The 17,715-nt window shown below is 42.1% G+C and overlaps 1 protein-coding gene across 6 annotated transcripts in view; it reads right to left on the reverse strand.

Annotated features, from left to right (window-relative positions):
• Positions 1-17,715, reverse strand: part of CTNNA3 (catenin alpha 3) — a 1,138,512-nt gene that overhangs the window by 300,477 nt on the left and 820,320 nt on the right. For all 6 annotated transcript variants that reach the window (XM_061635143.1, XM_061635147.1, XM_061635148.1 and 3 more), the window contains one exon: positions 12,198-12,398. In XM_061635143.1, coding sequence (XP_061491127.1) covers positions 12,198-12,398 — 201 coding nt within the window. The remainder of the gene's footprint in view (positions 1-12,197; positions 12,399-17,715) is intronic.

Here is a 17,715-nt window from a genome sequence, read left to right on the forward strand (position 1 = left end):
AATTCTAGGTCATTAATGAACAAGTTGAAAAGTACAGGTCCCAATACCGATCCTTGAGGGACTCCACTTTCTACAGCCCTCCATTGGGAGAACTGTCCGTTTATTCCTACTCTCTGCTTTCTGCTTCTTAACCAATTCCTTATCCACAAGAGGACCTCTCCTCTTATTCCATGACTGCTAAGCTTCCTCAGAAGCCTTTGGTGAGGTACCTTGTCAAACGCTTTTTGAAAGTCTAAGTACACTATGTCCACTGGATTACCTCTATCTATATGCTTGTTGACACTCTCAAAGAATTCTAATAGGTTACTGAGACAGGACTTTCCCTTGCAGAAGCCATGCTGGCTCTGCTTCAGCAAGGCTTGTTCTTCTATGTGCTTAGTTAATCTAGCTTTAATCATACTTTCTACCAGTTTTCCAGGGACAGAAGTTAAGCTAACTGGCCTGTAATTTCTGGGATCCCCTCTGGATCCCTTTTTGAAGATTGGCGTTACTTTTGCCACTTTCCAGTCCTCAGGCACGGAGGAGGACCCGAGGGACAAGTTACATATTTTGGTTAGCAGATCAGCAATTTCACCTTTGAGTTCTTTGAGAACTCTCGGGTGGATGCCATCCGGGCCCGGTGATTTGTCAGTTTTTATATTGTCCATTAAGCTTAGAACTTCCTCTCTCGTTACCACTATTTGTCTTAGTTCCTCAGAATCCCTTCCTGCAAATGTTAGTTCAGGTTCAGGGATCTGCCCTATATCTTCCACTGTGAAGACAGATGCAAAGAATTCATTTAGCTTCTCGGCAATCTCCTTATCGTTCTTTAGTACACCTTTGACTCCTTTATCATCCAAGGGTCCAATTGTCTCCCTAGATGGTCTCCTGCTTTGAATGTATTTATAGAATTTTTTGTTGTTGGTTTTTATGTTCTTAGCAATGTGCTCCTCAAATTCTTTTTTAGCATCCCTTATTGTCTTCTTGCATTTCTTTTGCCAGAGTTTGTGTTCTTTTTTATTTTCTTCATTTGGACAAGACTTCCATTTTCTGAAGGAAGACTTTTTGCCTCTAAGAGCTTCCTTGACTTTGCTCGTTAACCATGCTGGCATCTTCTTGGCCCTGGCGGTACCTTTTCTGATCTGCGGTATGCACTCCAGTTGAGCTTCTAATATAGTGTTTTTAAACAACTTCCAAGCATTTTCGAGTGATGTGACCCTCTGGACTTTGTTTTTCAGCTTTCTTTTTACGAATCCCCTCATTTTTGTGAAGTTTCCTCTTTTGAAGTCAAATGTGAGCGTGTTGGATTTTCTTGGCAATTGGCCAGTTACATGTATGTTTAATTTAATAGCACTGTGGTCACTGCTCCCAATCGGTTCAACAACACTTACATCTCGCACCAGGTCCCGGTCCCCACTGAGGATTAAGTCCAGGGTTGCCGTCCCTCTGGTCGGTTCCATGACCAACTGATCTACGGAATAGTCATTTAGAATATCTAGAAACTTTGCTTCTTTGTCATGACTGGAACACATATGCAGCCAGTCTATGTCTGGGTAGTTGAAGTCACCCATTACTACCACATTTCCTAGTTTGGATGCTTCCTCAATTTCATATCTCATCTCCAGGTCTCCCTGAGCATTTTGATCAGGGGGACGATAGATCGTTCCCAGTATTAAGTCCCTCCTGGGGCACGGTATCACCACCCACAACGATTCTGTGGAGGAGTCTGCCTCTTTTGGGGTTTCAAGCTTGCTGGATTCAATGCCTTCTTTCACGTATAGAGCGACTCCGCCACCAATACGTCCTTCCCTGTCCTTCCGATATAGTTTATATCCAGGAATAACCATATCCCACTGGTTTTCTCCATTCCACCAGGTCTCGGTTATTGACCATTGACCATGGTATCCTTCTGGGCTGACTTGGTGAGATGGGTATTGAAGGCACTGTTTTACAGTGGTTCCATTCCGATCCTATCTCCAAGGTCGTTTTCAGATAATAGTATTGGTTAATGTCTTTCGGCCCCCTGGCAGTTCTGCTGTGGGCTGCCACAGGGTACCATCTTGTCCCCCATGCTGTTTAACATCTATATGAAGCCATTGGGAGATTTGGGGCAAGGTGTCATCAGTATGCTGATGATAACCAGCTCTATTTCTGTGTAACATCTGAATCAGGAGAGGCTGTGCAAGACCTGGACCACTGCCTGGACTCGGTGGTGGGCTGGATGAGGGCCAATAAACTGAGGCTGAATCCTAACAAGATGGAGGCACTGTGGGTTGGTGGTTCCTGAGTTCGGATAATTGGTCAGTTGCCTGCTTTGGATGGGGTTGTACTCCCTCTGAAAGAGCAGGTTCGTAGTCTGGGGGTGCTCCTGGATCCATAGGTGACCTCAGTGGCTAGGAGTGCCTTTTACCAGCTTCGACTGGTAAGACAGCTGCAGCCGTTTCTGGACCTGGATAGCCTGACCACTGTTGTCCACGCACTGGTAACCTCCAGGCTGGATTACTGTAATGTGCTCTATGTGGGGCTGCCCTTGAGGTTGGTCCAGAAGTTGCAGCTGGTGCAAAATACAGCTGTGAGACTGCTCACTGGGGCAGGGTATCACCAACATGTCACCCCGCTGCTGAAAGAATTGCACTGGCTGCCCATTTGCTACCGGGCCAAGTTCAAGGTTCTCATTTTGGTGTACAAAGCCCTATATAGCTTGGGACCAGGATACCTGAAAGACCGTCTTATCCCTTATATACCCAATCGATCACTGCACTCTGCAGATGAGGGCCTCCTGCAGATGCCATCTTATCAGGAAGTCTGTTCTGCACAACATATGAAATGGACCTTTAGTGTGGCAGCACCTACCCTGTGGAATTCCCTCCCCTTAAATATTAGACAGGCGCCATCTCTGTTATCTTTTCAGTGCCTATTGAAGACTTTCCTCTTTCAACAAGCCTTTTAAGTTGAGACCTATCCCAGTCTGCATCTGTGTTGGAATTGTTTTTTAATATGTTCTTAAACTTTCTTTTTTAAAATGTTTTTAATTTTAGAATATGTTTTGATGGCTTTTTTAAAGTAACATTTTTGAATATGTTTTGTTTTAATATGTTTTAAAGTTTGTTTTTATGATGTTTTAATGTTTTTAGTGCTTTTGTTTGCCACCCTGGGCCTCTGCTGGGAGGAAGGGTGGGATAGAAATCAAATAACAACAACAACAACAACTTAAATAATTGTTTGCTACACTTGCATGACATCGAAATTCAACTGCCGAAAAAGCCATCACCACAAAAGGAAAAATAAGGACAAACTAAAGACAGTAGTTTACCAGGAATCGGGATCAGAAAATGGGCTGTCCCTGATACATAGGCACATCTGTATGCATCAGACACAGAAAAGTACAGCTACTGTATGTGGGATAGTGGGAGATTTCGCCAAACTTCCAAAAACAATTCCTGAGAATTTTTGGAGAATCCATAATAATTTTGCAATATAAATATGCCCTAAATTAATGACAAAAATATTTGTGTGATACAAGTTTTATACTCTTACAGGATTGGGGGCTTGGTATGGATGATATCTGTGGGTACCCTGCAAGCCTGTAATTCTGTGTCTAAAGAGATGGAGTTTTTAGTAAAGGAATTTGCTGAACTGGTCAAGCCAGTTTCTTTGTTAAGCTAATGGGTCTGGCCAAGTTTTTCATCTACATGTCTGAAGACTTGGTCAAGAGCAGATGTGTCGCTACAGGAATAAAGGACCAATGATGCTCTTCCCAGAAGGGTAGACTCCACCCGCTCCTGGGGCAAGAAGTAGCCTGTGTGTTTTAGTCTGAAGCAGAGCTGGAGCTGGAAAGACACAGAGAGGCTTGACTGCTCTGTGCTGAACCCTAACCCATGGCTTTGGGATCCTCTAGAAATCTAATGGAGAAACCAGATCTGCTGGAGTGTTAATGTTGTGAGCCCCTTCCATCTTATGTTCAGGTTTTATATATGTGTGTAAATAAAACCATATATCATAAAGATACCACAGTCTCCAGTCACCTTTCACTGCTCAGAGAATGGGGTGCATGCAACAATACCTTTTAAATCAAGGACCAAGTCACCTCTTAGCTTGACTAAAGACTTCCTCATATAAGAGTATGTTTGCTTTATGAAAATACTTTTGTCCATTACTGATGCAGGACATAGATGCTGCATCCTACATCAGTGATAGACAAAGTGTTTTCAACAGTAAGCAACCAGGAAAAAGAGGTATGTAATGTAATGCATGGTACACTGAAAAACAAACAGCGGACTGTGAAGAAGTGTTCTATAGAATTCTGAAGTTTGCCTACGTATGCGCTCATAGTACATGCAACACACGTTGAGCATGGATGCCATGGAATGCACTTTGAATATTAAAAAGTTATATGACTATATACTCAGTAAAATACTTCTTTAAAAAGGTAGGCATGCTTTATTAAGGCAAGTAATTGAACTTCATTTATTTTCATCATTAGGCTCTTTACAATACAATCCTATACATACCTACTCAGAAGTGAGCCCCATTTAGTTTGATGTATCATTAGGGCATCAACAGGCTGTAATCCTATTTACATTGACTTGAAAGTTAAAGTCCACTGATCACAGAGGCCCTTACTTCTGAGTAAACATGCATAGGATTGGGCAGTATGACTGTCAAATCCAGAAACTGAAAATACAGAAAACATTTTCCTCTCTTAATTCAGAAGGATTAAGAGACAAATAAATACAGGACTTGTCTATAAAGCTATTAAATCACCACTCAGCTCTGTAGATAAAACCTCTGATCTTCTAATTCACAGTCATTCAGTTGAACCTTTCTTCAACTTTAATGGGGAGCTATATTTTACAGCAAATTTGTGACTCTTCAAATCAATGTTTATGGATGATTTGCAATTCAAGGACTATTATAGTAAGCATTCCCCTTTGGCTCGGATGTTGACCCTACCAATGTAAGCATGAAGTTTGCTCTAAGTTAATTGGCATGTTTTTATGTCTAATGATACTCAATTTGAACCTTCAAGTATAGCACAGCATAACACTGACATCAAACCAGTAGATAGTAATATGAACTATGATAAGAAAGCCTTATCACTTTTTATAATCAATTACTATTAGATAAGAATCCATAAATGAACAAGAATTAGCTTCTTAAAGCTGGTACACATGTGAATGTTCATGATATCAACAACATCAGCTGATGGCTTACATGTGTGTATGTGCAACCACAGATCAAACTCCACAGGGAGAACTTTCATATCAGCTTGCATCACCTCAGGCACAAGGCTTTTGAATGGAGTAATTAAACGCCAGTCATCACATGTAGTGAAATCAAGTCAAGTATGTACAGAAGGAAAGGGAAATGATGTACATGCATATATGAACAAGCCCTTTGTCAAAATATGAGAATTTTCTTTGCGTCATTACTTTCCAAGTTCCACTCCTTTCAGCACACATCAAGATCCTAAAGAAGCTGATCAAAATCTAAAAACAAGTGAAGAACATCCTCATGAAGACTGTGTCTGCACAGTTTCCACCCCGCTTCCTCTGAAGCAGCAGGAAGAAGGTTCAGGAGTTGCTTGTATGCCTTTGAAATCAATGATAATGTGGCCTGCAAGAATCCAGATCCAACATTTTGTCAGATGTAACATAACCTATTTCTGCAGTCACAGCAACCATGCCAAGCTGCAGAGCAAACTCCAGAAATTTAGTGCACATTGACATGCAGGCATGCCTCTATACTGCAGGGCAGACAGCAGTGCATCAACATTAGGAAGGGAAGGCATTCATGTGGTCCATCTTTTGCAGTGGACCAATCCGATCCCATGCTGTCAAACTTGGTTGCAGATTGGCACACAACTCCCAGTGAGACGGTGTGTTCAAAATGCATAACATTTAAATATGGACAGAACAGATCTATGATTCAGCACCAGCAAGACTGAAATGGAATGGAATTACCTTCTCAGCCCATACCTACTTAACATGGAGCTGATGTTCAAGTGGTCCATGTGTACACCCATACCCTAAGTCATCATAATCTACTAATATAACCTTAAAAACTGCAGGCAACATTTCAAATAATTGCAGACTACTTTATTGTATAAACAGAGAGGTGATCCTATCATAAATTGTTCACTAATCTTTAACTGCTGTATTTTCTGACAGGCAGTAAAATTTTATAATGGCCTTCAAACAGCACATCATGTTACATTTTCAGATACCATAGTTGAAGAATGCTCTTCTTTTTCCATGTTATTGCTGCTCTCTAGAAAATCTGTGAATCAGTATGAAATAATTGGCACTGCCAGGCATTACAAATGCCATGTAGTGGAATACTGAGAATGGTCAAAGAGTTCACATATATGCCCTGGTTAGGGAATCTTTGCTACGCAGAATCAAAAACTTGCCTTCTAAATGTGTTACATTTGCTGTCTCATTAAACTGTGAATAGATCTATCACTATAGTTTTGACTAAGCGAGTTCAGATAAAAATTAAAGATTTATGCAAAGCGTGAGCCAAATTGGGCCTATCCAGAGGGACTCAGTCGGGTTAGATAACCCAAAGCACTCTGTGGCTACTGGGGGGGGGGATCAAGAAGAAGAGCCAGTAAGGGTGGGAAAGCCTCATGAAAAGGCCAAGACATATCTCGGCTGTGTCTTCCAGGAGAAGGTAGGCCCAGCTTCCTGCCTGTCTAACGCCTCCCCCACACACACACACGGATTTCTCTACTGAGGGGTAATTCTGCAGGGTGTGAGTGATGATCTGTAAGTGGCTTTCTTAAAGAAAAGTCACTTCCTGAGCATCACCCATGCAGAATCATCCCCTCCTCTCAGCAGCTGTTTGGCAAAGGGGTCGATTCTTCAGCGTGCTGCTGATGCTCCACATTTGTGAAGCATCACCCACACTGATCAGCAGAGGGATTGAATCTGCTGTGATGCCTCTTCCCCCCCCCCCGCCTCCACTACTACTACTACTAAATATTTGGTTGGTTTCTGCATGGGAAAACTAGCTTGCTGGCCTAGTTCTTTTCAGATAGCTGTATTTTGCTTTCAGCACGTATGTTTTTCTGAGGGTGGGCAGTATCTCTTAGCTTTTCATGTTTATTTACTACATATGGTCCAAACATCATGAACCATTTACATTAATGTTTCTTCTTATGAATGTTAGATTCACTAACAGGCAAAAAACCTTGCGGTTTAAGAATGTACCTATAGCCCACAGATATTTCTATCAAACTTTAAAAAGCAGGGAAATTGGGCAGCTATAGTGAATGCACCAGGGGAGCAGGAGATCTGAACTCCTCTCTGAGATATTGGACTGCCCTACAAATTGGTCAAAATGCAAACACCATTTGGGTTGGTCTTTTACAGTCCAATCCACTTGCTGTGTAGCTTGGAAGAATTTGGTAACAATTTCTTTGCTTTTTAAACCAGGAGATAAGAAATGGAATCCTGTACAAGCTTGCTGAGAATGGATTGATCATTTGCATGCTTACTGAGTTCAGTGGGATTTTCTCCTCTGCAGTCATGCTTAGGATAGGTGAAACTGATTACAGGAGACAGGGAGGGGAGAAGGCAGGAGGGGGAGGAGACAAGGACAGGTTTGATCATTTGCATGTTTATTGAGTTCAATGGGATTTACTCCTATGTAATCATAGTTAGGACAGGTAAAACTGACCATGATGGATGAGCAGGGGGAGGGGAGAGGAGAGGGAAGGACAAAGGGAGGGGAGAGGGGAGCAGAAGGAGGGGGAAGGGAAGGAGGGGATTGGAGGGAGAGGGGCAAAGGAAGGGGCAGGGGAGAGCAGGTTTGATCATTTGCATGCTTATAGAGTTCAATGGTATTTACTCCCGTGCAATCATGCTTAAGATAGGTAAAACTGACCATGGAGAGAAAGGAAGGAGAGAGGGAGGAGGGGGAAGGGGAAGAAGGGTATCGGAAGGAGATGGGAAGGGAGGGGCAGAGGAAGGTGAGGCAAGGGGCAAGAGGGAGAGGATAGGAGGGAGGAGAAGGGAGAGTGGGTTTGATCAGTTGCATACTTTTTGTGTTCAGTGGGATTTATTTCTGTGCAATCATGTTTGAAAATGGAAATGGACTGCCTTCAAGTTGATGCCGACTATGAATAGGGTTTTCATGGTAAATGGTATTCTGAGGTGGTTTTACCATTGCCTTCCTCTGAGGCTGAGAGGCAGTGACTGGCCCAAGGCCACCCAGTCAGCTTCATGGCTGTGTGGGGATTCGAACCCTGGTCTTCCAGGTTGTAGTCCAACACTGACCTGGGGGAGGAGCAGGGAGGGTAGGAGGAGGGGGAAGGAAGGAGATAGGGTGGGTGGGCACTGGGCAGAGGGGAAGCCCCTTTCCTTTCCAAAAGGAAAACATTGTGAATAGTATCATTGCTTTACAGTGTTTCCCCTCCTTTTTATTCTACAGCAGGCACACATGGTCCTCCCACCCAAATTTAAACCAAAGCTGTCCCTGGCCACATCCACACCAGGCCTTTATTTCACTTTGAACAGTCATGGCTTCTCTCAAAGAATCCTGGGAAATGTAGTTAGTGAAGGGTGCTGAGAGTTGCTAGGAGATGTCCTGTTCCCCTCACAGAGCTTCAATCAGAGCAGCTAACTGTTAAACCACTCTGGCCACTGGAGCTCTGTCAGGGGAATAGGAGTTTCCTCTCAGCACCCTTCATTAACTACACTTCCCAGTATTCTCTGAAGGAAGCCATGACTGTGTCACGTGAAATCAAAGTCTGGTGTGGGTATGGTCCCCTGATTTGGTAAGTCCAGCAGCTGTGAGTCTGGCTTTTGAACACTGACAGTTGGTTCTTACTGAGCATGCCCGACACTATCATAGGGTTCCAGCCAAAATTTCTTAAATTAATTAAAAATCAGCCAGGCATTTTTTTAACTTTTAAACTGCAGAAGATGAAGGTCCGAGTATGGGGCAATGTCAGTAACAGGATTACAGGTACTCTGTGAACATGGCTAATGAATTTCAACAGATTATGAGAACTCTGAGAGAAAAAAGTCCAAAAGGGGTCTGGGTTTTTTTCTCCCTCTCTTTAGATTTTGAACTCTCTATTCTTTCCGACTGTTTTGTGTAATGGCATGAAAATTGAGAGGGTTGTTAAGCAAGCATTTCTGAGTTCAGAACTATAAGTTTTGTAAGGTTTTGTTTTGAAATGAGCTTATGGGAAGCTTCAGGATGGCATGGGAAGTATTTTCAATTTAACACTGTGGAATGTGAAAAATCTATGCAGGCTATTGAATAATTTAAGGATACTGTATTCAAATGTTCAAAACCCACTGCGTAATACACTAGTGAGACATGCCAAACTTTTTACAACCTAAAAACTTTTATTTGCTGCTGCCTTTTCCTACACATAGATTTCAACATAGGTACATTACTGTCACAGATGTGCAATGGAACAGCAGCCAGTGCCAATTCATAGTGAATTTGAACCATGTTGCAGTGTGGAAGGGCTGAAGATCTACACAAAAACTGAGTTTTATTCTCATTTCCAGTTGTTGCATTCAAGAGATAATGAGGAAAGTGTTGTGCCACAAGATTTCACCTACTCCTTCCCGAGGAGTGTCAGAGAAGAACAGAGAGAGAAGAGGACGGAGAAAAAGAAGCAACTCCGGATGCTTGAGGAATTTGTTTTTTTGCTAATTCAGATATAAACTGACCTGATCCACACCTCCCAAACTAATGTGGGGATTAGAATCTAATGATGGTTTGGAATTTGCACTTCTCCAAATTGTACGATGTATTCCTTCAAGCAAAATATTATTTTAAAATAAAACACATTTAGGAATGGTATTTTGTGATATAATACATATTTAAATAAAACATTTCATGCAGATTGGCATGGAAATAGGATGGAAAAGACTTATGAATGAACACGGATCTGAAAGAGACTGATCTATTCATCTTCACTAGCAACTGGCTTTTCTGAACTTTGTCCTATCAGATTCTTTTGACAAGTTTGAGACCACAATTCTATCTTTTCATTGTTGAACTCTTAGTTATAATGTCATTGTTCAGAAAAAAATTGATGATAAACATGGGATTTAGCCAAGTTCAGATACTTCCTCACATGGTAGAGGAACAACACACTCCCTTCTCCTCTCTCCCACAGGTTTACCAGTGCATGAGCCCACACTCCATGCCTGCACCTGTGGATAAAGTTCAATGATCCCAAGGAACATAAATTGTTTGAGTGTCTGTTCAGACTGACTCATGCATCACATCATTAGTGTGGGGAAAAGGAGGGGGCCCACTGGTTGTCCAAACCACAAACACTATGTCACCTTGCTTTGACTAGGAATAGTTGAACACATCAATTTTGGTCTCTCTCACTTTCTCATCTTTCCAATCGTCAGTTCTGTTCTCTACATTTCAACATCAGTTTGCAATTTTTCTGAAAAAAGTCTACATGAAAATTCATCAGCATTATAGTGCAAATTTAATCTAACATACATATTTTTATGCAAATTCTCATAATATACACATTTTGCATGTACTTTTTCTGATACATACACAGTTTTGCAAAGCAATTTTCCCTAATATATATATTTGTATGTTATTTGCACTAATATATGAATTTATATGTACACTATAAAGTACATGCATTTTTGTACACATTACTTGGCTAGAGAATTGCAATGCAGAACAGGGAAGTGAGAATTTAGAAGGATGGCTGTGCTTTGGTTCACATATTGTTTCAGAAAGTGTGAATTTCACCTTTAAATGTGAACTGAATCAATTTATGAACCATCCCTATCTCTGACACCAGAACGTTGCATTTAAATGAAAAAAACCATTCCTAGCTTTTGGAGGAAGGACCCTAGCTCAATGGTAAATGACATGACATTTTGTTTACAGGAAAGTCCCAGATTCGATCCTTGGCATTACCAGTTTAAAGGAGCTGGTAGTAAGTAATGGGGAATACCCACCGTTAGCCACTATGTTTCATAGTGTCCTGGCTCTCATCCAAGGCATGACAGCAGAGGCACTTGTGAATAAGGTAAAGACCTTTACTGAAGCAGAGTTTGATACAAGTGCCACAGCAAGCAAAAAATTCTCAGTCCCAGAACTCCTTCAAACAGGATGGAGCAGTTAACCAAGTTGGGAGCAATGCCACAAGTCCGGCGTCCAAGATCAGGGCATGAAGTTCAAAACCGTATAAGACCAGCAAAGTTGTCCCAATAAGTTCTTACACCCATCCAGCAAGCTTTATAGCCAAGGCAGGGCACATGCCTTACTCATAAGAATTAGCCTTGTGAGAGTGTCTAGCCTGCAGGTATGTGCTCTGTCAGGGCAGGTGTGTCTGCTCCCACCAGCAAAGGTGTTGCCTGGCCCTGGGAGACAATGCCACATTCATAGAATTGCAGAGTTGGATGAGGCCTCTAAGGCCACTGAGTCCAACCCCCTGCTCAATGCAGGAATCCAAATTAAAGAATACCTGACAGGTGCCTGTCCAGCTGCCTCTTGAATGCCTCCAGTGTTAGAGAGCCCACTTCCTCCTCTGAAACCTGTTCAGCCCACCCACCCCTGGCTGTGGCTCCAAGCTCTCCCCAGCCTCTGACAGCACTCCCTCCGCCACAGGAAGAGAAGGAGCAGCTGGGACTCCTGCTCCAGCATTAACGTCTGATAGGGGAGGACTTTCCTCAGACAGCCTTTGCTCTGCAGTCTCAGCCTCCTCTCCCCATTCCTCCACATCTGCCTCTTCATCTGCCTCCAGAGCCTGCCATCCCAGGTCTGCACCTGGAGGCACCGAGTGACTCATGACATAGCTCTCATGCACTCTGGCAACATGAGTATGTGCTTCGCTACACTGAGGCAGCAGTAGCAAAGCATAGTGTCTACCCTAAGTGACTTAGCCTGGGACTTCACTATACAGAGGAAGCAGCAGGCAATAGCACTGTTCTCCAAATATACTTGTTAAACTGGTGGGCCAAATAATGGGCTAAGCATTGAAATCATTACTGGATTTAAAATGTAACACAGATACTTTTCAGTTAGGTCTATACAATGAGGAACAAGCCTCAGCAGGTAGTGAAAATCTAGATGTCATCCAAAAGAGCTCTGGCAGTGGTTTAAGATCTTTGGGCTCTTATCCTCAAATTAATGACCAGAACTTCAATTGTAGATGCTTTCTTCACAAAAACTCAATGCAGATTAAAACCCAAGATAGAATGGACACATACCAGCATTTGTAAGATACTGCACATGTCTCATCACTCCTTCAGTGTAGGCCCCAGCCTCATAATTGTCCATCTCACCAGAAACAATGTGTGCCACTCTTGCCGCACGCCCTCGAATGGCACCAGCTACACGATCTAAACCATCAGCATCCTGTTCTCTTAGTGCAATGATGCACTTGTTTACATCCTCCAGGATATGGCTTTCTGTGTGAAAGAGAAACAACGAAACATGGTTATATACAAACCAAGTTAGTTGGTCAGGTGGGATATAATTTCTCCTCAGCTGATGACACATGAAATTAATCAAAGTAGTCCTTTGGTATTCAAATGTGAACTGGCATTCTCATATGTGGCCATGGTGGTTCAAACACACAGCCAGATTGTATGAGATGTTTAAAGATCTCTGCATAAAATGTTCATGAGCACTTGAAGAATCACACATTTTCCTTCCTTTCTCATCTTTTTTTCCCTCTCTTTTGGCTTGTCTTGTAAATCTTCCTCCCACCCATCTCACTTCACTTTTTTTAATTACATTGTTTATCCCAACCTCCCTGCCCCACTTTATCATTACAGCAACCCTTGGAAGTAGAATACGCTGAAAGAGAGTGACTGGCCCCAGGTTACCCTAATATTTCTTGACTTACAATTAAACTGGCCTCTCTGATGCCTGAGTGAGAGAAATGAGATCAGATGGCAAATTTATACTGAACTGTGCAATCAAAGTTGTGAGAGTGACTGCAATCCTCACCTCATTTACCTAGGAGTAAGCTTCACTGAATACAATGGAATTTACTTCTGAGTAGATGTGGTTAGACTTGCAGCCATAGATGGCTTTGTGAAGAGCCATTAACCATTTCATTAATTTTGTCCTTAAGGTGTCACAAGGCTCTTTGTTGTTTTTACCCCTCAGGAAATTCATTAAACTTTGAAAGGGAATACACAGGGAAGGCAACTGATTTGTAAATATTGTGTAAGATGGTGGCACAGACAACTAAAGGACAACAACAAATACATATAATGGCAACACTGCAAATAGCAAGATGGATAGCAATGTATTAGCCGGAAACAGAATGGCAGCAAAATGAAATCGGCTCGCTTTACAAATAAATGATGGAGCAGCTGTTACTCAGTTTGTACACCCTAGATAAAAGGAACTAAAACGTCTACAGATTGAGATAGGAGATCTCCTTAACTAGCATGTGACATAGATTTGTAAAATGAAGTTGGTGTATTTAAATCAGTACAGGCATTGGGCTTGGGGCCAAGTTGTCTGAAGGACCACTCCATCCACATGGACCCGCTCTCACACTGTGTCTTTCTTCTAAGGACTTCTAAGGCGGTGTTCTTCAACCTTGGGTTCCCAGATGTTAATGGATTACAACTCTCATCATTCCTGACCATTGGGGACGATGGGAGTTGTAGTCCAACAACATCTGGGGACCCAAGTTTGAAGAACAGTGTTCTAAGGTACTTCTTCATTTTATGTCTCTTTGTGTGATTTGGTGCCTTCCTTTTCTGCCTTTTGCCAAATAGACTTTTTTGTACACTTGCACATTTGGCTTCATTGGTTTAAAAAGGAATTTCTCACTAAAATCTTCCTCATGTACCATGATGGCGCAGGTCTTAACTATGTAATCTGTTCCTCAGATATTTCACCAAGTTTTGCTAAGTTCTGGGTACTCTGGACTTTGGAAGAGTCAATCCAAAGGCCCTCTCTCATTATTTTTCCCTATAGCTGAGCTAAAGGGAGGGGGTGTTGCAGTAGGACTCAGAAGGTTTCCAAGCAGCTGGACCACCAAGAGTGTGTCAGAATGTTCATACAGTCTGGTGGGAGAGTATCGTAATTCTTTCTGGGGAAAACACTTATACAAAAATGAGGTCTGCTAGTTAGGAAATGTCATGTTACACATACTTGTTGGTAGGTTTCTGTTAATAGCCTTCTTTTTCTCCAAGCGTGTCAAGAGTAGAATACCAGAGCTTCAAGTCAATTATCTGCCTGGGAGAGGTAGGGGCTAGCTAAAACCCTCCCATCATCATGGGCAAGGACAGCTTGCTTTCTTCCTATATCCCCGTAGCAAAAGCAGTTTAACTGGTGGAGGAAGTTGGGAGAGATCTTCCCTTAGGCTTGTCACAAACTCACTCCCAAAACTCAGGTCCAAATTAAAAGGAAGATTTTATTAGGAATAAGCAATCAGAGACAAAGGAAAAGGAGATGCGTACTTCAAGAAAATACAACAAAAGTCAAGGAGTATGTTAACCTAAGCTAAGACTCTTGGTTCTATTCCTACTAATCTACACTTTTCACTGAAATGAAATCTCTTGGTACAGCGGCTCTACAGTGCACATGCTCTGAATCATGTTGCATGATTTTAATTAATCATTTTTGAACCTCACACTTAGTGTCCATTTAATGACTGAGGACTGATTCATATATAAACATTGTCACTTGACTTCCCAACATTTGATTACCCTGTACATGATAGCCAGTAGGCCTGTGTTTGAACTGATGCCACTGAAAACATTGTGTTTCAGATGGCATGTGGTGTTACATACACATCATGCTCCTAGATCAGACTTTCCTTCTTCAGGGGATGAAACCAGGGATTCAGAGTGGGAGAGCCCAGAGCAGCAAACAAAAGCAGTAAAAACACTTCAAAACATCATAAAAACAGACCTTGAAATACATTTAAAAAAAACTTTAAAAACATTCCTTAAAAAAGCTTTTTAAACATCTTAAATAAAAAGGGTTAAAAAGATATTGTTTAGAAAAAAAGGTTTTAAAAACATTAATATATTTTAATATTTAGTATGTTTTTTAAAAAAACATATTAAAAGCAATTCCAATTCCAATGCAGACTGGGATAGGTCTTAACTTAAAAGGCTTGTTGAAAGAAGAAAGTCTTCAACAGGCGCCGAAAAGATAACAGAGATGGCGCCCGCCTAATATTCAAGGGGAGGGAATTCCACAGGGTAGGTGCCACCATGCTAAAGGTCCGTTTCCTATGTTGTGCAGAATGGACCTCCTGATAAGATGGTATCTGCAGGAGGCCCTCACCTGCAGAGTGCAGTGATCGACTGGGTATATAAGGGGTAAGACAGTCTTTCAGGTATCCTGGTCCCAAGCTGTATATGGCTTTGTACACCAGAACTAGAACCCTGAACTTCGTCTGGTAGAAAATGGGCAGTTATACATACTACACCAGAAGCACTTGTGCAAGGAGCTCATAGTGCCTCTCTGTCCTAAGGAGGTTGGGTTGACGTCCTCCGACTCCAAGGATTCCAGTTAAGAAGCCTTAGCAAAACCATAGTTCCTTCAGTCAATGACTATTCAAACAGGCTGGGTCCATTTAAATGAAGAGGTTCCTCTCACGGAAGGCAGATCTAGCTACTGAGATACTGCATTTCCTGTTTACTGTAGATTCAGGTCTGAGGATGACTGTCATTGAAACACTATCAGAGTCTCCAGTCTGAGCCCTGCATGGAACTGTCCAGGGTGCCACTGAAGCCTCACCTCCACACTGTGAAGCCATTGCTCAAAATAAAATGCATTGTCACTTGACATTGCAGGCCCTGAGTTCTGAACATGACTATGTGAACTAGTCCTGAAGACACTGATTCTTGTTGACTATCTCACACATTGTAGCTCAGTTAAAGCTATCGGGTGAGCCTCTGAAGGCAGGAATTGCTGCCTTCATTTTCTTGCTCTGAGCTTGTATTTATAATTTAAAATATTTCTATCCCACTCGTAATCCACAGATCTCAGAGCAGGGAACAGTAAACCTTCAATAAAGAATGATCAGCACCAATAGAAACAAGATAAATAGACTAGCAATAAAACCACCAATTCAGATAAAATCAGTCACAGTTCCCAAATGCATTTGTAAACAGCCAAGTTTGAAGCTGGCATCAGAATATCATGCCTGTCAAATCTCAAGGGGAAGGGAATTTCAGAGCCGAGGCACCACCATCATGTAGATAACTCAGTGGTGGGATGCTAAGGAGGACTTCCCCAGCAGATTGCAACTCCTGCGAATGTCTATACAGCTAACGGCATTCCTTCAAGTATCTGGGTCCCAAGACGTACAGGATTTTATATGGCAATGACAAAACTTTGATTTCAGACTAAAAATGTATTGGCAGCTAATACAGTCCCTTAAAGGACTGGTGGTATTACAACTCCAACTAGAGCGGGGGGGGGGAACCTCTGACCTATGGACCAAATTAGTCTCACTAGTCTGGCCAATAAGGCCCACACAAGGTTTTTTGAAGGTCACAGCCACCTGTCATTCACGTGATGTCATATGGCATCAGTTGCAGGACAGGTAAAGCCATGGTTGCCATGGAACATTTGAGAACTCATGGGTACCTTTGCAGTGAGGCTTGCTTTCTGCACTCTTTAAATTTGACACTGAAGGCAAGCCCCACTGTTTTCAGAAGGAATCAGATCTATTCAAGAGATCTCACTCAGGGCTTCACTTAAAAGTCAAGCTACTACATTTTGCACTGGCTAGCAGTTTCCAAGTCACCTTCAAGGGTAGCCCTAGGCAAAGCACACTGCACACATTCAATCTGGAATCTAAACCTTCCTAACTATATCCCTCTATTCTTATTCAGGAACTGGTAAGAAAAAAATGTTACAATTGGAGACATGCATAGCAACACATGGGCAAATTGTAATGGGTTTCTTTACATTGCCAAAGCACTCTATAAACTACTATATGCATCTGGCACTCTTCGTGACAATCACAGGAGAAAAGACTACAAAATGGTAGCTAAATGACTTTTCAAGGTCACTTGAAGTGATGCCTGAAAAGTAAGGAAGACGTTTTGCATCTTTCTTGATAGTGTTGTTACAAGTTTTCTATCAATAGTTAGAGGGCCTCAGTTAATTCCCACCTTGTTTATGATGACTAAATTCACTTCGATGAACACTTAAATGTTAGGCTCTCCTCCCCCCCCCCCACTGCTCCATTAGCATTATAGGACTGCAGACATCTCTGCAATGTTTCTAGTCCTTGTGCAATGTGAATAACAGAGTGAACATTACATTAGATTATGCATTGCTAAGTGCTATCCATTTCAGAGATGCCAATAAAATATTGTCAGAGGTAATGGCCATCTGCTGCTCCTACATAATTGCTCAGGTGAAGACAATGATTTTGTGGAAATATTCTATTGTAACTGGCTTTATATCTGCTATATCGAATCCTGACAGTGCTATGTCTGTCTGCGGCAGTGAATTTGTCCTCCATGTCTTTGTGGGATGACATTAAGATTGCAATCCGCAAGTCACTTAAAGTGGCAGACTTGCACTTGATCCAGGTGTGGGACCAAGCTACACATTACACTTAATTAAATGTAGTGTATCAGGTGGCCTTATGCCCTTTTTGCTTGGAAAAGGTGCTTGGTGGGGTGCAACTAAAAGCAGAGAATCAGTGAGGGAAGAGTGCTCCACTCTTTTCCCACTCTGAATAATCCCCAAGTAGCTCTCCACCTCACTGTCCCACCCCCAGATTTCATT

This window comes from Rhineura floridana, chromosome 7 (genome assembly GCF_030035675.1).
Source record: "Rhineura floridana isolate rRhiFlo1 chromosome 7, rRhiFlo1.hap2, whole genome shotgun sequence".
NCBI classification, from domain to species: Eukaryota; Metazoa; Chordata; class Lepidosauria; order Squamata; family Rhineuridae; genus Rhineura; species Rhineura floridana.